Source organism: Chionomys nivalis, chromosome 20 (genome assembly GCF_950005125.1).
Source record: "Chionomys nivalis chromosome 20, mChiNiv1.1, whole genome shotgun sequence".
Classification (NCBI taxonomy): Eukaryota; Metazoa; Chordata; class Mammalia; order Rodentia; family Cricetidae; genus Chionomys; species Chionomys nivalis.
The window spans coordinates 30950962-30972460 of NC_080105.1; the positions used below are offsets into that span (position 1 = coordinate 30950962).

The 21499-nt window shown below is 44.0% G+C and overlaps 1 protein-coding gene across 6 annotated transcripts in view; it reads right to left on the bottom strand.

Annotated features, from left to right (window-relative positions):
* Irf2 (interferon regulatory factor 2) overlaps positions 1-21499 on the bottom strand; it is a 105441-nt gene that overhangs the window by 44402 nt on the left and 39540 nt on the right. For 5 of the 6 annotated variants that reach the window (XM_057753154.1, XM_057753156.1, XM_057753157.1 and 2 more), the window contains exon 2: positions 9771-9863. In XM_057753154.1, the coding sequence (XP_057609137.1) occupies positions 9771-9857 (87 nt within the window). In that variant the 5' untranslated portion in view covers positions 9858-9863. Of the gene's footprint in view, positions 1-9770; positions 9864-13741; positions 13761-21499 lie in introns of those variants that run through there. The other variant, XM_057753158.1, reaches the window with a different exon arrangement.

The following is a 21499-nucleotide window of genomic DNA, read 5'->3' on the forward strand; positions in this document are numbered from 1 at the left end:
AATATAAGAGGCATTGCTGAGAATCGGGAGACACGGGAACCCTCGAGCACCGCTAAGCGAATGTGGAACAGCAGAGACGCTGTGGGAAACGCTCTGGCCAGTCCTCAGAAAGTTAAACACACAAACTGCCTCCTGGCCACTCCAGAATTTCACTGACTGTCTGGATGTGTGCTCAAAGAATTACAAGTATTCAATTTGTGATATGTGGATGTGCACATAGTAATAAAGCCCAAAGATAAAACAGCCCTAATGCCTACCGGCTGGTGAATTCATAAACTCCATGTAGCAAGTGCATTCCGTGGAATATCACTTCATTCTGCTTCACGTATCCCACTGGTTGTCATTCCATCTCATTTACACAGATCAGGAACGGAGTACTGACACGTGCAACCCCATGTTCAACCGTATGAGACGGTACGGACAAGAAGAACCCCGACACAAAGGAACAACCATGAAAGGCCCCCGTTTATATGGAACAATCAGGAAGAGCAAAGCTATGAGGGCTGAAGGCAGATCAGCTGTTGCCAAGAACCAGGGAAGGAAGACATGGTAGTGACTGGTTAATGAATATGGCGACTTATTTGGGTGGAGTGAAAAACGGTTTGGAAGGAATTGGTGGTGATTGGCTGTGAAATGCTGGGAAGGCGTCTAATGACTCTGAAATGCATGCTCTAAAATAGTTAAAGGGGTAAGTTTTTTAAAGACTACACATAACTTTTCACTACTTTTTCATACTGCTAAATAAATGCATTCAGAAGCTTAAAAATACTTTAATGTAAACGTGTGTGTGTGTGTGTGTGTGTGGTGTGAGAGATTGTGTGTGTCTGTGTATCGTTGAGGAGAAGTGTTGTGGGGAAGCATATATGCATATCACTGCAGATCCAGAGGATCCCCTGAAGCTGGGGTCACAGCTGGGTTGGAGTCACCAAATGTGGGTGGGAACTGAGGTAGAGTCCAGTCCAAGAGCAGTATACTCTCTTAACTGCTGAACCATCTCTCCAAATCTAAGATTCATTTTTAAACTGAGATTTTACACAGGCATCTTATCAAAAATCCTTGAGCATCAATGAACAGAAGCTGTGCTATTATGTGTCTGCCCAGACCCTGAGGCATCTCCAGACTCCAGGGGCCCAGAATGCCTCGCAGTCCTGCGTGCATGGTGGTTGTACACTCTTTGAGTGGCAAGACTGCCCCTGAGTCCTCCCATGTGTGCATGTGCACAGACCTGCCCAACTGGTCTGAGGAAGAACTGGCTGAACTGAGAAAAATCACCTGAGGCTCTCTTGAGCAAGGGGAACCGCACATACCTTGGTCCCCATGGAAACTAGTTCTGTCATCTCTCTTTGCTTCATTTCCCCCTAACACTGATAAGATGTTCTAACTGGTTTGTTCCTTCTGTTTGGACTTTTTACCCTGTGCAGAGATAGCCCTTATAAACACAAGCCTGCTTCAAAGTGAAGAAAAGAGAAAGTCCTTTGACCTGAGGCGTGGCCATGGAGCCTTGGTCTAGGATCTCTACCGCGAATATCAACAATGAGAACGGAAATCACAGAGCCATGAGAGAGATGATGAACTCAGCAGCGGCTGCCTCCTTCATTCTTAAATAAATGGCCTCAAAAAATGACAAGTAACCACAGAGAAAAATCCGGGACTAGTCTAGATTCTCCCACAAGCCAATGTAAGAAAGGAAAACAAAACAGGGCACTTACGCTCACAGTCAGAAGAGACTTGAGTCAAACACAGACATACATCAAAACTATTATGCCTCACAAGTCAATAAAACACATAAATGGAATTAAAGACAAAATCACATGATCATCACAATAGATGCAAGATCCAAAATGCCTTCAAGATAAAAGTTCTAGATAGAGTAGGCTAGAAGGCTATATGTGAGAAATTCAAGACAATGTCATCCTAAATGAAGAAAAGCTTAAATCAACCCCACTTAAATCAGATAATATACAGGGATGTCCACTATCCCCATTCCTTTGCACTTGCTAGAGCACAATAAGGCAAGAGAGGGAAATTAAAGGGATATAAATAGGAAAGAAGAAATCAAACCATCTCTGTTTGCAAATGGCATGATATTATACATTAGAGATACCAAAAATTCTACCGGAAAACATCTAGAAATGATAAGTTCAGCAATGCGGCAGGATACAGGGTCAAGAAAGCATCTTCAACAATGGTGCTGGGGAAACTTACTGACCACACACAGAAGAAAGAAATTAGACCAGTATCTATCCCCTTTCACAAAAACTAAACTCCAAACAGATCAAAGACCTCAAGCTCAAACCTGAAAATCTAAAACTTCTATAAGAAAACATAGCCAGTACTTACATGATAGAGGTCTAGGAAATGACTGCCTGGATAGGACTTCATTGGCCCAGGAATTAAGGTCAACAATAGACAAGTGAGACTTCATGAAACTAAAAGTTTTCCACCCAACTGAAATAACAGTCAACAGGGCGAAGTGTGAGCCCAGAGCATGGTGGGAATCATTGTCAGCTGTACATCTGCTAGAGGTTTAATATCCAGAATATATAGAGAACTCAAAAACGAAAGAGTCAAACAAAACAAAAGACTATTCAAAAAATGAACCTGAATCTGAACACAGTTCTCAAGAGGAAAAAAAAAAGTCTAAGAAATACCTCAAAAAAAAAAAAAAAGAAAGAAAGAAAGAAAAGGAAAAAAAAAAGTTCATCGTTCCTAGCAATTAGGGAAATCCAAATCAGGACAATTTTGAGATTTAATTTCACCAAAGTCAGAATGGCAAAGGTTAACAAAGGATTGACAAAAACTGCTGGAGAAGGGATGTGGAGAAAGAGGAGCCCTCGCTCACTGTTGGGAGGACTGCGAACTAGTCCAACCACTCTGGGAATCACTGTGGGGAAGCTAAAAGCAGGTCTACCACGTGACCCGATTTCACCACCCCATGGCACAGCCTACTCCATGGATATTTCAATCAGTCTGTCCATTGATGTTCTACGTACAACACTTAGGAAATGAAAACAACGTCAATATCTTTCAACCGATGGACAGACAATGAAAATGTGATCCATATACACTCTGGAAATCAGTTGTAAAGAAAAACGAAATCATGAAACTGGGAGCTAAATGGATAGAACTAGAAAAGACCATACCGAGGGAGGTAACCCAGCCCTGGAAAGACAAGCATCAAATGATCTCTCTCATCCGAAGTTTCTAGCTCCAACTCCTCAGGTGTGGGTATGTAACATGAGTAACCATGGAAACCGGGAAGGTAGAAATGGACCAATGCAGGGGTCGGGTGGGATAGCAACAGAGAAGAACAGCAGGGTAAAACATCTGAAGGGGTAGATGGGGAAAACATGGGAGCTCTAACTAGGAAGGGGGAGGAGAGAAATGCCACAGAAGGACAGAGGAGGGTAAAATAACAGTAAGGGTGTCTGAAAAAGCCACAAGGAACCATACAATTAACTATTTACTTAAAAATACGCTTTCTGACATATCTAGGAGACACAATCTCACAGCAAATTCCCTGTTCCTCTGGCTCTTTCATCTTTCCTCCCTCTCTTATGCAATGATTCCTGCCTCTTAGGTAAAAGAACTGTGCTGTAGAAGCAACAGTTAGGACTGGGTTCCATAACTCTGACTTTTGATTGACTGTTTTCTGCAGTGGTCTCTGACTGTTGCAAGGAGTTTACATGCATATTGGTATGTAGATATACATGCATAGTTTGAATGGAGTTGAATTTTCCCATCTGGGATGACAATCCTTTCCCCAAGACACAAAGACCACCTGAAAAAACTCCAACAACAGGCATAAGAAGCCCTCTTTTGTGTTGCTGGTCAGGGCTGTCTAAGAGATCCCCAAACATTATAGGCTCTTGCTATTACCTTTAGCTGCCCACCCCACCCCACCCCAGCTCTAAGGTGGAAGCCAAGTCCCTATTGCTTAGGACACTATACATTTTGGACCAAGGATCCAGAAGCCCTGAGCTGAAAGCTTTCTTCCTGGAGACTATCTCTCATGGATTCAGAAAGTGCCATCCCAAAGGAGAGAGGCAGCCAAAAATCCTGCCCAGTTTTGACCCCTATGAAGCACAAGGATGACCAGAATTACGTGCTAACCCTAAAGGTTTTGTAGTGGCACAGAATACCTGGGTGGTAACCAACAGATCTCTAGTTGGACTTTGGATATAAGATCCACTCGTCAAGAGGGAAATCATGTCTAGTACTGAAAACCCACACAACTACCCAGGAATAGTGAAATCAAGCATCTTCAAGGAGAATTTGCAACTTCCACTTTGCTAAACCAGCACAATCATTAACTACATCCTAAATATTTGTTCTAATGCCAACAGATAAGTGTAGTTTTCATCCATCACCAAGGAAACTCTTTGCAACAGACAGAGACTGACGCAGAAAACAATCAATCAAAAGGCAGAGTAGGAGAAGCCAGTCCTAACTGCTGCACCAACAACGCAATTCTTGCACCTAAGACTCGGGGGTCATTGCATAACAGGGGGGTAAAAAGATTTTAAGGGGGCTGGAGAGATGGCTCAGCGGTTAAGAGCATTGCCTGCTCTTCCAAAGGTCCTGAGTTCAATTCCCAGCAACCACATGATGGCTCACAACCATCTGTAATGAGGTCTGGTGCCCTCTTCTGGCCTTCAGGCATACACGCAGAAAGAATATTGTATACATAATAAATAAATAATTAAAAAAAAAAGATTTTAAGGGCCAGAGGAAAAAGGAGTTTGCTGTGAGATTGTGTTTCCTAGATATGTCCGAAAGCACACCCATGAAGTCTCACCAACTGGCTGTCTGAACAAGGATGGCACCAATAGATTGCTAATGTGGAAGGGGGGAAGCTCAGGAGGCTTCAACCCCAGATAAGAGCCATGGGCACCTAAGGAATGCTGAGAACGAGAGAAACTGTCTTCCCCAGTGAGGAGCACACCGACCGGTTATTCAACCGGTCATCCAAATGGTCGATCCTGAAAACATACATACATGTAACATACTGACTAAGCAGGTTGAATTTTTGTGTTTAAGAATAGACATATAAAAAACAATTGAATAAAAAGGGGCCACAAATTTAAAAGAGTGTGGGTGGCGGTAAATGGGAGGACATACAAGAGGAAGTGATGTAATTATATTTATATCTCAAAAAAATAACTTATTTTTAAAAGTTATCTTGGGAATACACAAGGCATCTGAATATAAGTGGGACAGTGATACTAGAAAAACTACAATTTACTTTGTTCAATTTACAATTATATAGTAGATAGGTAAGAAAATATCCTAAATCTTACAGATGAACACCATCATCCAATGGCTTTAAGATACCACCACCCCCCCACCCCACACACACACACAGGAAAGATAAAGCAAGTAGCAAGAAATCCAGATTACGGGCATATGAGAATTTAGCCTCCTATTCCTTCTCGACATATGATTCGGTCAGACTATGTTATCTGCAAACACTGTTGTAAAAAGTAGATGGTCCTTCCAGGGCCTCATGCACAAGTGATACAGATGCTGCTTTGGCAACATACTAATGTTCGTCTGGACTCTTCCACTGCGGTTAGACCCCACTACATGACAGATATCCTTTAATTTTATTAGAAGTGGGAAATGGAAACAAATTAAGACTTAATCATCTACCTGTGTCTGTCTAAGGACATCCTACAGAGGCTGGACTCTTGGTTGGAGACAGACACGAGAGTAGCCAACCCCATGAATTTGGGCCTATTACCTTCATTCACAGGATCACAAGCCCCTCTATAGAGAGCCTCCTACTTGGTCAGGCACTGGGTCTGGCACTGTTTATAGAGTAACCATCAGGATAGCCATGCCCTGTACCAACAGCTTCCAGGCATCAGTAAAAATTCATTCTGAGTATCAACTGCTATGGTTTGGATGCGGCTTGAGTGTTTCTTGCAAGGCTGTCCTGGTCTGCAGTGTGAATAGGTTGAGACAATGGAACCTTTAAGTGATGGGGGTCCAGCGGAGAATAATTGGATCATAGGTTCTGCCCTTGCAAATGGGTTAGTGCTGTTTTGGGAAGTAGGTCAGGTCTGATAGGAGTATCCTAGTTCCTTAAAGAAGCTTCTAGATTTTTGTGTGTTTGTTTGTATGCTTTTAACAAGTTGGACCTAAAGTTTTAGGCTAGTACATTTCTTTACCTAGAATCCCAATAATCTTCAACAGGAAAAAAAATTTTGGAATGGCCTCAAACCACTCAGAATACCAAGAGGGCTCTGGAAGTGCTTGTGAGGGAAAAACAAGAGGCTCTCAGTGACAGATGAGTGCCAACAAGCTTAAGTTAGAGAAAACCTATAAAAGGATCCCCGTGGGAGTTTAGGTATGGACAGAAAATGCTCTGACCCATCTCAGGCCTGTTTTGTCCATGTGCACAGACACACAGCTGCTGTACGCTAGCCCTTGTGGATGACCTGCCTAACAGGGACCCTCAGACCCTCAGCAGCCTAGGCACTCCTGTATCAATGCTGCCCTGAGAAACTCAGGTAGCTAGAGCCAGTGACAGGCTCCTTTTAGTCAGATGACCTCAGGTCCAGTCCTAGCAAAAGCACCCATAAGATGACAAGGAGGTCTCCTTCCCTCCTCTTCTTTAGGAAAAGAATTGTGGGGCCAAGAAACAGAGAAGGGAGCCTAGCAGGGAGGGCAGCCTGAGCATGCTAAGGGTTTGGTTATACAATGAGAAATTATTATCTCTGGCCCTAGAGCAGAAAAATATGAACAAGGCAGAGTTCATAGCACATGGCCTTTTTATCCCCACCATTGCGGGTGATGGGCAGTGGAAAGGTGTCTCCACAGAGGAGGAAGTACAGATAGGCAGACTTTTTTCCTAGGGCTATTATAAAAAAATGACCAAACCCTGGGTGGTGTATAGTGGAAATACATTCTATTACAGTTCTGAAAGTCAGAAATCCAAAATTAAGGTGTTGGCAGGCTTTCAACGTTTTTCAAAACTTCTAGAAGAGTCTTTCCTCCCTCTTGCAGCTTCTGCTAGACCTAGAAGTCCCTTTGCCTGTGGCTTGATTGCACCCCCTCTGTCTTCACAAAGCTTTTCCTCTGTGTGGGTGTGTTCTTTTGTGTCTTCTAAAGATACCTGCCCTTGAATTTAGGGCCGAGGCAGATAGTCCACATGTTCTCATCTTGAAGTCCTTACTGCATCTAAAAGCTCTTCTCCAAATAAGCTACATTCCCAAGCTCTAGAGGTTGAAATGGGTCTTTGAAGGTACAGACTACTGGTCAACCTCCTGCAGCGAACACCTAACTAAGGTTGTCAGTGGCTACTTGACAAAAAAGGAACAATGATAATCCATGTTCTCCACATACAGATGTGGTTCAGGACAAACAAAAGTGAGAATAGAAAACTCAGGTTAGAAAAAGATATAGCAGAAAGAGATCAGTTGCTTTTTTTGAGAACCGAGAAACACATACTTCAATCTCACACCAGGAGTCCAAACGAGTCCCACTTATCTCTCTGCACCTCAGTGAGTTGATGCATGCCACACTTTGCTTAGCAGTGGAAGTAGCACAAAATACTTAGCAAAAGTCAGCTGCCATTGCTGTTATCTGTTCCCCTGCATCTCCCCACACTGTCTCTGAATTACCACCCTCTTTCTTTTTACCCATGTTTGTACTGCTGTTCGCTGAGCAATCAAGGGTGACCTGAGTTCTTGTTTGTATTTTTAGAAGAGACTAACTATATACCTAAACCTCAACTAACTATAGATATTGCAAGCTTGGAAAAAAAAATATATTGCTTGCCACAAAGTTCCAGTACCTGACAGAACAAGTGAAGCCAGTAAGAGGTTTATTTATTTCTATTTCCTCTGTGGTCCACCTTATTTCAGAAAAGACTCAAGCAGATAGTCAACTACAGTCATACTAAATTCAAAATAAATGGGCAAGAGAAAGAATAAAATTTCAGTGGGATCTAAAAAGATAAAATGAACCAGAGTTTGTTTTTTTTTTAATTACTTCACAGTATCTTTTTCATTCATTAAAAGCAGGCCACGATCTCTCTCTGGCTTTAAGCTCTTACACCTGGTGGGAAAATAAAGCCTGCCTCATTAACTCATTCACCATGTCCTCCAGATTAGAAGAGGAGGGGAATAGAGTGGAAAAGAAGAAAGAGACATTTGCTCAGAATTGTTGGTGTTCTTGGTGGAAGGAGGAAAAAAATCTTCCCTTGGGGCTCTTTAGAGAGGGCATAACGTATTTTTACGTAGCTGTTACTCTGAACCAGTGTTTTTCATCCTGTGGGATTATGGCCCCTTTGGGGTTGAATGACCCTTTCACGGAAGTCACACCGCAGATAGCCTGTATAGCAGATATTTACATTATCATTCATAACAGCAGAAAATCATAGCTATGAAGTAGCAATGAAAATAATTTTATGGTAGGGGATCCCACAACATAAGAGGCTGGAGTAAAGGGTCTCAGCGTTCAGAAGCAGGAGAACCACTGCTCTAGTCTGTAAGCGTGCATTTTTAGATTAAAGCAAAATTGCTCACATAATCTCTCCTCAATTTACCCCTAATAGCTAGGTAAGTTGAGAGTGCTACAGTTAACAGAATAAGTGTGGGTGTGTGTGCGTGTGCGTGTGCATGTGCGTGCGCGTGCGTATTTGGGGAAATGCAAATGACTAATAACTACTTATTTAGGGTAAGTGGGCGTACAAATGGAGTTTCATGTCGTGACAGTACTTTTGTGTCTATTTTCTGGACCGAATCTTGCTGTGTATCCAGGCTGGCCTAGAACTCACCCTGTCAACCAGACTGGCCTCAAACTCAGAGATCCTCCTCACCGGGCTACTTTTGCCTCCCAAGTTCTGGAAATAAAGGTAAGCAACACCACACCCAGCATGACAGTACTGTTTTGGTTTGTTTTTAAGGAAAAAGAGCAAAAGTTCTTGAAACGAAGAATCTTTCAAAGGTTAGGATCCTCCACTCAGACAAAAACAAACACCACCGTGCAGCCCCTTTGTCCTTTAGTGCCTGAGCCCTTGGAGCAGCGAAGAGGGCACCTGAGGAAGGGGAAGAAGGGCAAGGGCGGGGAGAAACCACAAAAGGAGCTTCACAAAGTCACCTGAAAAGCAAAGGCTACAACTGGTACTCGGGTTGAGGTGACAGTCTGAGAAGATGATAAATTTAAAAAAAAAAAAAAAAAAACCTTTAAAAAATGTTAAATTTTACCATAAAGAACTTGCAAGAGAAAAGCACCATGCCGGGAGATTAGCCAGACCCAAAGTCTATACATCTCGGTGAGCTTCTGAACGCTGAGAGCAGCCGTGCTGAAGCTGTGGAGCTTCACGGTGGATTTTATCTTTCCATTTGTTGTATTTTTATGTACTTATCCACCATAAAAAAGATAATATCAATGATAACCAGCAAAACAATTATCTTTATATCCTCTTTCATGTCTAGTGTGTCCATCATCTGGATTCCATCCCTCCTCCTCCCTAAACTCACCTCTTCTCTGTAGCCCACTTTATTTCAGAAATGTGACCAAAACCTTTTTGACATGAAAAATTCATGTTTTGTGATCATTATTAGCTGGGTGTTTCCTGTATGAATGAGCAAAAGATTCAGAACACAACTTTATTGGTGGTCCCGTGGGCACTTTCAACAAGTAATGTCTCCTCCCCTTCCTTTCCCTCTTCTCTTCTCTCTGTCTCCCATTCCCCCAACAATGCACATACATACACACACACACACACACACACACACACACACAGCCAACATACCTACCTTATTCAGCCACTTTAGCCCCGGTATCGTATTTGAATTTATCTGTTCCTCCAGCCATGGGCGCATTCGCATCCTTTCCACCGGCATGGTACCCTGTGGAGGAAGAGAAGCAGAGCAATGGGTATTTCTGCAGCTGTCTTATCTGCACCATGACGTTCTACACCCCTGGCCTGATCCTTCCCTAGGAGGAGTTGGTAGCTCTCCCGCCAGCTGCTCCTTCACCTGGTCTTTCAGTGGGTGGCAAAATGGACCAGGCCTGACCGTCTCTATGCTGACTCTCGGCAGAAGAGTTTTTATGGGCATGGTGTGCCACATGTCCAGCTAGCTGGAGGCCCAGATGCCTCTTAGTGCCTTTGCCTCAACCCAAGATCTACCCACCCTCATCCTCTCTAAGCTGGCCGTGCAGCGTAACTGTCAATATGTCAGACATTCAAGGACCAATATTTCACCTTCCAAACGACAAGCAAACGCCAGGCCAACAGTTCTGAGGCAAACTATGGTAACTGACACATTCCTTGGAGGATCTAGGATGTGTAAACAATTGACCTCTCGATACTGGCATTAACGCACTCGTCAATTTGGTTTCACTAAAGGTTTGTTACCGACTGGTCATGCCTTCTGACTAGATCACTGTGATCACAGAGATCACAGGCCCCTTGCCCTGTTCTCATCTTCGCTTCTCCATCTACCCCAGTGCCATCTCTTAGCCACCCCACCCAGCATTCTTCTTCAACTCCAGTCTCCCAGCTCTGGCTCAGCCGCACGCCTTTGCCCTTTGCTCGCTCTCCCTTTGAAAAGCACTTGCATGGCTGGCATATCTGTCCCCCACCAGGCCACGCAATACCCCTATGGTAGTCTGTCATTTTCCCACCCAAACATAGCTACCATGGGACCACGGATAAAGTCACTTCCAACTTTCCACCCTACGTCTTCATGATGCTTATGTCTGTAAATTTCCATTCACCCTGACACCTGAAAGCAAAGATGGCGCCGACTCGGCTTCCACTCTACAAGGCTTCACAGGCAATGTGACAGTACGGTCCCCTCTCCAACCTGGAGCCCTCTCATTTCTTTACCTCTTTTCCTCCAAACTTAACTGGAAAGCCCATACAGATGAATGTGGGCCAAGATGGTACAAGCCTCATATTCTCCCCTCTATCTTGCCAAGCTCGCCCCTATGCTCTGTCCCCAGCTCATGCCAAGAGAACAAGCACCATTATGTGAATCAGCAAGGACCTCACCTTTGTACATGGGAACCACTCATCTATTCTCTGCACCCCTTCCAAAGCTCAAGGCCACTGTGCCTCTTGCTCACACCAAACTCTCCCTTCCTCCTTGGCCTTGTCAATCTTTCTGCGTCTTCCAAGACCTAAGCTCTACAACTCCTTCTCCAAAAAAGGTCATTCCAGATCACTCCAGCCTGAAGCTGCCCACAGATCTTACTCTGATTATCTGAGCGGCAGACATTGCTTTAGGGCAGCTGTGTAAGTCCTGGCTTTCATCTCTTATTGTGCCTATAAACTCTTCAGCTGTCCACAGTTTCGCTTCCCGTGCAAATCGTGAACTCTGAGAGGATGAACTCCACTCCTTCGAGTAAAATGTGTAATTCTGTAAAGCCAGGTTCTGTCTTGGCTTTACAGTGTTCGGCACAAGGACCACACAAGCTCTAAGCAAGCCAGGCAAAGCTGCTACGGAACTGTAGCCATTCTTTGAGACAGTAATGGGGACCTTAGAGACCTTACAAAAGGACATGTGATGGTGATGAACAGTCACCAATACAGCTGCTTTTCATGAATCCCAAATTGAGACAGTAATGGGGACCTTAGAGACCTTACAAAAGGACATGTGATGGTGATGAGCAGTCACCAATACAGCTGCTTTTCACGAATCCCAAATTGTTCCCGCCACGCATTCATTCACCCATCATCCATCCATTCAAAGATCTCGATTGAAAATGAGAGGCTGGGAGTTGGATATGGTAAAACACTCTGACGTCTTGATTCTTAAAGGACTCGGGACTCGGTAAAGAAGGGAATTAGAAACATGAAGAACCCCGTGTATAGGTGCACGGAGTTACCAAAGGGTTCTGGAAACACTGGGGAAAGTTACGTACAATGCCGCCACCATAAAGGCTGTGCCCTGCCAAGTGGTGACTGCAACCTACTCAAATCTCCCCTCAGAAGAAGACCTCAAGACGTGAAGTGGGGACAGAATAGCAAAATTAGGGACAGTCACAGAAGTCATGATTCTTCTGAGGTGGTAAACAGAAGTGCTGGCACGCCTAAACTCAGTGGCAGGGCAGAGCAAGACGCACACCTGAGCAGCCCTGCTTCCAGGGCAAAATCTCTGCAGTATGGCTCCTTCCATTTCCATTCGTAAATAACCTATTTGTAGAGCCGGTGCACATTATTTCGAAATGCTGCACGTGAGAATTATCTTACTAAACATGTATTTGTAATTGGAAAACCCGTCTTTACAGTGCTTTCCTGGTCCTTATGAATCTGTGCCAAAGGGGGAAATGCAAGATGCCCGGTATGGATGCAGCCAGCTGAGGTCAAACAAAGCAACACTCCACGTTCTTTCTGCCCCTCTCCTATCACAAACCGCATTCTTTTCCACAGTCTATTTAGTACGACATGTTAAATTATTCTGTGCTGTTGGTTGATCACCTTGTCATTTAAAATGTCCCCAAAGCAGTGCTAAAGTACTGTGTTGTATTTCTAAGCATGCGCGTGCACGCACGTGTGTGCACACACACACACACACAGAGTCTGTGCTGTTCCTTGTGGGGAAAATAAATGTAGTCAGAAAAACTTACTCAGAGACGTAGGCATGATTTATATCAGTGTTGTATATATATGCTTGACTGTGAGTTCATTTTGTTGTTATTTTTGAGATAGGGTTGCTCTATGTAGCCCTGGCTGCCCTGGAACTCGATTTGTAGACCAGACTGGCCTCTAACTTACAGAGATTGGCATGCCTCTGCCTCCTGGATGCTGGGATTAAAGGTGTGTGCCACTTCATCCCGTGTAAATTCAGTATTAATCAGCAGCCTCTATTAAACAAGCCATTTTAAAACATCAAAGCTAGCCGGGCGGTGGTGGCGCACGCCTTTAATCCCAGCACTTGGGAGGCAGAGGCAGGCGGATCTCTGTGAGTTCAAGACCAGCCTGGTCTACAAGAGCTAGTTCCAGGACAGGCTCCAAAACCACAGAGAAACCCTGCCTCGAAAAACAAAAACAAAAACAAAAAAAACAACAAAAACAACAAAAAAAAAAACCATCAAAGCTATATATTTATCTACTGGTGAAAATGACCTCACCAGAGTCTCACTGGAAGCTGATGCCATTCTAAGAGGGAACCGAAGACAAAGACCCACACCACGAAGGAACTATGGGCACAGACATGGAGAGAAGACAGCCACATGAAGGCAGCAACAGAGACCAGGGGACCTTCCCCCAAACCAACAAATGCTTCCAGAATGGGGAAGTAGCAAGGATGGCACCTCCCCTCAAGCCTTCAGGGAAGCACAGCCTGGTTAACTCTTTGATTTCTGACTCAGGGTAGAACTGTGACAAACACACTGCTATTGCTTTAAGCCGTGCAGTCTGCGCTATGGCAGCCCTAAGAAGGAACCAGAAGGGAGAAAACACAGAGAACAGCAGGTCCTGGAAGGCCATTGTGCAACATCCTCTAACGCCAGAGAGAAAACTAATAAGCTCTTAGGTCCCTAGACCATGCTCTGAGAAGCCAGGATCCAGATGCCCTTTAATTGCTCCATATGAATAGCCTGGCTATTCTGTAGCATCCTCCAATGTCTGGTCTTTCTGGTGGGCAGATCTGTTCCATTCATTTCATTGCCAGGCTTTAGTGCTTTGTTCGTCTGTTGGCCCATCACTAACGGGGGTTCAGCTCAGTACAGATTCAAAGTTTATCTCTTCCTTAGCCAAAATACTAGTTGTTTGGCTTACCTCTCAAAGGTTCATATGATAGAAATTTGGTTCCTATTTGGTTCAAAATTGGTAGGGTGAGTTGGTGCAACTTCAAGTGATAGAGGCTCCTACGAGGTCTTTAGGCTCCAGCGCCTCCAGTGTCATGAGCAGATCAGTGCTGTCTCTGGAACAGGTCAATTCCTGAGGGAGCGGTTGTGAGGGAGCTGGAGAAATGGCTCAATGGTTAAGAGCACCAGCTGTTCTTGTAGCGGGCCAGAGTTTGGTTCCTAGCACCCACACGGCATCTCACGATGGTCTGTAATTCCAGTTTCAAGGAATCTGATGTCTTCTTCTGGCCTCTACAGGCATTGCATACATGGTGAAGAAACATACATGCAGGCAAACACCCACGCACATGAAATAAAAAGCAACCATGAATAAAAAAGGGAGGACTTTTGAAAGAAGGCCTTGCATCTCCCCTCAATCTTAATTCCAAACACTTTCTGTCACTGCGTTGGCAGAGGTCCCTACCATCTCCATGCTCCTGGACCTTCACGATGCCAAGCCTTATACCAGTCTTTTCTTTATAAAGATACAACTTCAGGTGTTTTGTTTCAGGAACACAAAAGAAACTAAGATATGCGAAGAAACATATACAAATGTTTAAAAGATTCCTGTGTTTATTTTCATTGTTTTTCTCCACTGCTCACAACACACGCATGCCTACTGAGACCGTCACACACTGTAGCCGAAGGAGAACGCGTCTTCGCTTTGTTCTTAGTGCTCTGTCCCTTGAGGAGTCATTGAGCCCTACATTCTGACAGAAGTGCCCTAGAATCTATAATAGCTACCTCTAAAAAAAAGTGATGACATTATCCTTGCTTTTAAAATTACCTACAAAACAAAAAGCTAAATTTCTCCAACGAACCAGGGCTGGCTCGGTGCGGGGAAGCACACAACAGTGGAAAAAGAGAACAAATTCCACAAAGTTGCCCTCCAACCACCACATGTAGACCATGGTATGGGCTCTTATCTTTGAATATGAAGAAAATATTTTCTGGTTTCTTTCCGGCGAGCTCACTGATAGCTAGCCTCACTTGCCCTGTGAAGCCAGCTTAAGTAGAATAAGAATTACCTGAACGCAGACAAAGCAATACTGTGACAGGTGATCTGCTAACTCGGATGGATCTAATGACAAAGTAGCACACAACACAGATACACAGGACATGTGGATGATTTACTGGGGAGGTGGGATAGAGCCAAAGGCATGGAATTTCCTTCTACCACTAGGAACGATGTGTGATTTTAAAACTTCAAGTCTCTTTATGGAATTTTACACAATATTTTCAGAACACAGTTGACCCAGGGCAACAGAAACCACAGGAAACAAAACCCACGATAAGATGGAACCACTGTTTGGTTAATGGGTGATGTCAAGGTCACTGCATAAAGCCATGCAAGGTACTTGTGATTAACACACCATGGCGCGGTCCTTCCCCCATGAAGCTGACAATGTCATCATGGTCCTGAATAGTGCTGTAGGCTGCCATGTTGAATTTCCACCTAAATAACTGAGATGTGGTTCTTGGGATGGCAATACTATCCATGACTGCCTTTGCTATTAGCTTCAGACGTGCTGGGTATTACCAATAAGGTTTTGTAGAGTTTTATTATCAAATATTGAAGCCCTAGGAGAGAGGGACTTGGTGAGGACATACCAATCCCTATAGAGGGGTAGGTTGGAGAACTGTTAAAAAGCAACCTGCTAGGGCAGCTGAGATCCCATCAAGTCCATATGATGCAGACAGCCCAGGTCTACATGATGCAGACAGCCCAGGTCTACTTCTTCCTCTAGAAAGCCCTCCACTAGGGTGGCCAATGGCCTCTCTTGTCATTCTGACATTTTCGACATTTCCTTTTCCAGTTTCTCTTTCTCATATGCCACCAGTACATGCATCTGCCTAAACTACAATTTCAATCATGCTGATGTTCTGTTCTTCTAGAGATATCTAACCGTCCTAGTGGCAGTGCCGACTCCTGGGAGGAGGTTGTGAGGCTCAGAAGCTGATCAGAACTTGGGGCACATTCAGGTGACGAAGGCAACCACTGAAGACCAGCACTCGGCCAGGAAAAGGAGGCCCTGGAGCTTTCCCAAGTAAGTAATAACTCAGCGGGGCTGGAGAGGTAGCTTAGCAATTAGGAGCACTTGCTGTTATTTTTTTACTTGGAAGACCAAGGCTTGTTTCCCAGCACCCAAGTTGGCTTACAACCACCTGTAACCCCAGCTCCAGGGGGAGCCGACGCCTCTAGCCTCCAAGGGCACCTGCACTCACGTGTACACACACACACACACACACACACACAAAAAAAAAATTGAACATAAAATAAAACAAACAAAAGAAAATAAAAATAAATGGATGAGCTCAGAAGATGGTTCAGTCAGTAAGGCACTTGCTGTGCAGCACTGAGGAGGTCTTAGCTGGATCCCGAGAGTTAACATAAGAAGAAACAGGATACGCAGACAGATAAAGAGCTGGGCGTGGCACACCCTCTAAACCTAGTTTTGGGGGAAATGGAGACAGAAGGATCTTCTGGGCTTGCATGCTGGCCATCTAGGCTAACAGAACTGATAAAACAGACTGTGTCTCATAAAATAAAAGAAAGAGCAATTGGCAGAGAGCCGATGTTGACCTGAGGTTTCCAGATGCACACAGACACATGTGCCCACACGTATGAACACACACACACACACACACACACACACACACACACCTAAGTGGAAACTCACCAAGTAAAGATGGGAACCCAGTTTTGAATCATCTCAAATTCTAATCAAATTAAACTAGACTAGAGCTTCCAAAAAGTAAATGTAAATCTTGTGTTCAAGAAAATAACATTATCCGAGAGTTAACCATGATCTCTGCAGCTCTTCATAGGCAGTCACCAGCACTGAGTCACTAGAGCTAGAAATATAAACAGCAGCAAGCAGAAAGTCAGGAGAAATGATGAATGATGGGAAAAGGCGCGTGGAACACAGACACCGGTCTTAAACGGATATAATGGTGTACAAAGGCATAGACGAGATATCTTCAGGCCTTTGTTTTAGACAGCGTCTCACTGTGTGGACCAGGCTGGCCCCAAACTCACAGAGACCCACCTCTCTCTGCTTCCCAGATTCTGACTGAAAGCCAGAATCCCACCCAGCCCTCGGATGGTTTTAAAAACAGTTGTGCCTAATATGTTTAGGAAATAAAAGGCAAAGGTGGAAAATTTTTGTTAACTAAGCTACTTAAAAATTTTTAATTATAGAATTAATGGATGTCATTAAAATTAAGAACTCAAGGATGGGCTAAAAATAGCACTGATATGGGGGGTGGGGGAATAATATGTGAACCGAAAACAGGTCAAAGGAAAGATACAGAAGGAAATGAAAAACAAAAAGTTAAAACACGTAAGAAGACCATAAACTCCACGGATAAAACACTTTAGGGTTTAAAACACGGGTAACTTGACAGCCTGTGCCGACAGGAGGAGTGAGGCGAAAACGTTTCTGGAGGAGACAACGGAAGACAGAAGGCCTTCGAGAAAACTCTCGGGCCGGTTTGGTTTAGCAAAGTCACGGGCCACCAAGCCAGATGACGAGCTCAGTCCCCACCACACCATGATGGAAGCAAAGGGGTAACTCCTGCAGTTGTGCTCTGACCTCCACGCGTGCCCTGTGGCTGCACACATGCATGCGCACACACGCGTGCACACGCAATGCAAAACTAATTTTAAAGAAAAAGAATTAAAGGAAATGACTGCTTTGTGGATTTTATGCACAGACATATTTCCTGTAAAGAATAAAGATGAAATCAAGACATTTTTCCTCAGACAGACACATGCAGCTTCCCACCATAGACTAAGCATGGTGAGGCATCCTACAACTCTGGACTCTAGTACTCAGGAAGCCAAGGCAGGGGGGTTAAGTTCAAAGTGAGCATGGATTGTACAGTGAGACCTGACTCAAAACAAATATATAGAGATGGAGATAGAGAGCGATTAGATTAAAAATTTAAAAACACACAACTGTTGCCTTCCAGAATTTTCTATACAGTTTATCAGGTCACTACAGCATGAGTCACAGCAGGGCAGGTAAAAGCCAGAAGCGATGAAGAGAAGATAGGAGGTAACAGCCTAAGGACAGAGCGAAGTGTGAGTCTGTGTCCTGGAAGCTGGGGACAGTCACATCCTGCCCTAGTTCTTCTGCAGTTACACCATTTTTAAACAGCGTTCATGGGGCCCTTGGTCACTTACCAGCCCTCCTCACAGAACTATGTCCCCAGCCCTCTTTCCAGCCTCCAGGACTTTTCGCTCTTGAGATAAAAGCTGGTGTCAATCTAATTTCCTTGGTGAAAGAGTTTCTCTCATGGTGCTGGCTACTGGGCACTCTCGTCTTCAGGCACATGCTGTCTGGGTCTCCAGCTACCCTCAGCAGATCTTATGACATGGTATTACAGGAAACTGTGCTAAGTGCTGTCGTGGGTGGGAGTGTTCAAAGATATGTCAGATGTGACCACTACCCTCTGGGAAGCCATAAATTAGTTGAGTATGTGAGACATAAATCACATAAAGCTAACTAATAATTCTGTAATTATCATAATAAAATGATGCAGCGGAGGCCAGAGATTCATCTGTGATTAATTGCCAACTAAGCTAACCAGTTCATAAGGAATACATAAATCACTATTAATTGGATTTCCAAGGAAAGCACTGTGATGGAGGAAGAGCATATTGGATGGGAGAAAATGCCTGGGGAAGGAGAGTTCAGCAGAGACGATGAGGAAGACAAAAATGGATCAAAGCAGGGCTGAGGGGGAGTGTGGCTAATGAAGACAGAGAAGCTGGCTCATGCAAAATCACAGGTGAAGGAAGCTCCTGAATCACCTACCATAGGAGAAACAAGTCCTAGATACTTAATGTTGCTCTTCAGGAACACACACAACAGCCTTAACCATCAGATACCACTACTTACGTTTTAGAGATGAGCAAAAGTAGTTAAAAGGACACCGCATCCCCAAAGATGGTAATAAGTTAAAAAGAAAAATTAAAAGGGAGGCAGAGTAGGGGTGAGGGGAGAGGAGAAGAAGGGGGGAGATGTTCCCTTCAGAAATGGAAAGGAAAAAAACCTACATTAAAGTTAAAAGACTAAGAGAGCAACTCCCAGTAGTAATTCTTCCTCAGCATGCAATTAGCTTCCCCTATTTCTTATAAGTTCATTTCTTATATGATAGTCTATACTCCTCACACAAACTGCCGTGTGCTTCTCAGTAACAGTAAGAACTTCAGTGCAGAAGTACACGAACAGGGAGGGCACTGAAGCTGAGCCATGACATCACCATGGTTTTCAATATTGTATTCATTTCAGGGCTTACTAGCGGCCGAGCAAAAACTTTCCATGAATAACTTCATTAGGTCTTCCAACAAGCCACCAGAGCACGTCTCATCGCCACCTCGTAGCCCAGGAAATGAAACCACCTACTTAGCCTGACCTCAAGATGCGGTGGAGATGAAGTTCAAATCTGCCCTCTGCTTCCAAAGGCCACTCCAGAACCCAACGTGTTCTCAAACCTTTGGCCATAGCCCACTAAGACACTATGCAGTCTGTTTGGAATCTGCTGTTGTTTCTTTGTTTTCATTAAGACTGGTATTCTTGTTTACAACCAGCAAGTTTAATTTCATTTTAATGCATTGAAGTATAAAATAGAAAAGATAAGAGGGCACTACAAATAGAGTCAACATAATTTTAAGAAATTTCTTTCTATTTTGTATCTTAGCATTAAAGGGTGCTCTAGCATACTGGTTGATACTAATACTATGATTGACAAAGTTTAAAAAGAATTGCATTTAGACTGAACATTTAGAGAGAGAGAGAGAGAGAGAGAGAGAGAGAGAGAGAGAGAGAGAGAGAGAATATATTGGCAGGAAACAGGAAGCAAACGAGGAATACAGGGAGGCAAGAAGAAATAAATCCATAAATCTATCCTTAGTAACCTGTGGGCTACTGGGAGACAGAAATGAATATGCAGAAACTTACTGGCATTTGCTTGCACATAAAGATCAGATTCAGAGCCAAGACAATAGGACATGACATGCTAAGGGTTCGGAGACCCTCACACTTGGCTATGTCTATTTCTCCGTCTGTGGTATTTGTACATATTACTCTACATATTCTGGTGGAACATGAAGGAGTAAGTCAACGACTGTCAGTCATGAAACCAGAAAGATGTCCTGACATTTCAGCGGAGTGCCAGACAAAGTGGAGAAAACCTAATGCTATCGACATCAACTTCATCTTTATTTCCGAATTCACTGTTTCATGAAACTTTTAAAAAAAAATGTATGTCCAATTCATTAAAGAATACATTTCAGGGGAGAAATGGTTCAGTAGTAAATCTCTTGTTACTCTTCCAGAAGACCTGGGTTCAGCTCTCAGCACCCACCATGAGCAGCTCACAGCCGTCTGTAAAGGGATCTGATGCCCTGTCTTGGCCTCCGCAGGCACTGTCTGCATGTGGCACACATACATACACTCAGGCACACACAGATACACATGAAAGAAATAAAAAGAACAAGTTTCAAGCTGAGGAGATGGCTCGGCAGTAAAGTATTTGCCACAAAAGCATGGGGACCTGCTCCCCAAGATCCCTGTAAAAGCCAGGCATAACGCATACATCCGTAATTCCCATACTGGGAGGAGTTTGCTGGCCAGCCAACCTGGGTGAACCAGCTCTAAGTTCAGAAGGGGATCCTAGCTCAAAAATCAAGATAGATAAGGAAGACAGACACTGACAAACTCTGGACTCCATATGCATGTACACAGAGGTGCACACTTACCCACACCTTACACATGCACATGCACACATACACACACAAACACACGCACAAAGAACAAGTTTCCAAAGTTTTCAGCCCATTGTTTTCTCCATAAAGGTAAAAGCAATTCAATCACTGATTCTATTACTCGGTAAATGGCCACCCCGAAGCATCACAAGCCACAGTTACCTTTTCTGTTTTGCATTTATCCCAGTCTCTTAAATTGCAGTGCGATATTATCACCTGGCGAACCTCGAAAGACAATTCCCCCAGTTGCACTCTAGGCAAACTCTCTGGGGCTTGGGAGCAGGAATCACTTTCATTATCCTGGAGTAATTTTGATATGCCACTAGTAGGGCGAATCATGGCCACTTAGTGCCCATTAATCTAATGGCCTTCCGCATCCGCGATGTTTAACAAACATCTCCAAATGAGTCATGGGACAGGGGGAGGCTGGCAGTGAGTGGAGCTCACTACTAATGGAAAGCAAATGCATAGGAAATTAAAATTCCAGAATGTGCTATCACAAAACACGCTTTCCAAGCTGAGAGTCATGCAGATGATAGTTGGATGATTTCTGATCAGGTGAGTTCTGGGTCCTTTTGGAAGATATTAAACTACCATAGCAATTTTACAAAAAACAACATTGTCTCTGGGTACTGACTCCTCTGGTACCCAATGTGGTTTGATTTGGGGTCTGGTCATAATGGGTACTGTTGTATCACCACGATAAACACACAGCAGAAGGGCCTTAGGGTCTCCATATGTGTGCTCAAAAGACACCAGAGTATCTCCAGTTTGGGGTATGACAGCCGACATGGTGGTCATCCCACAAAGTGGCTCTCATTACATCCTCACAAGAGCAACTCTTCAGTCAGGGAGCAGGCCCTGAAGATGCACGTAACCTGCAATGCTCATGTGTTTGCTGAGAGGTCCCATCAG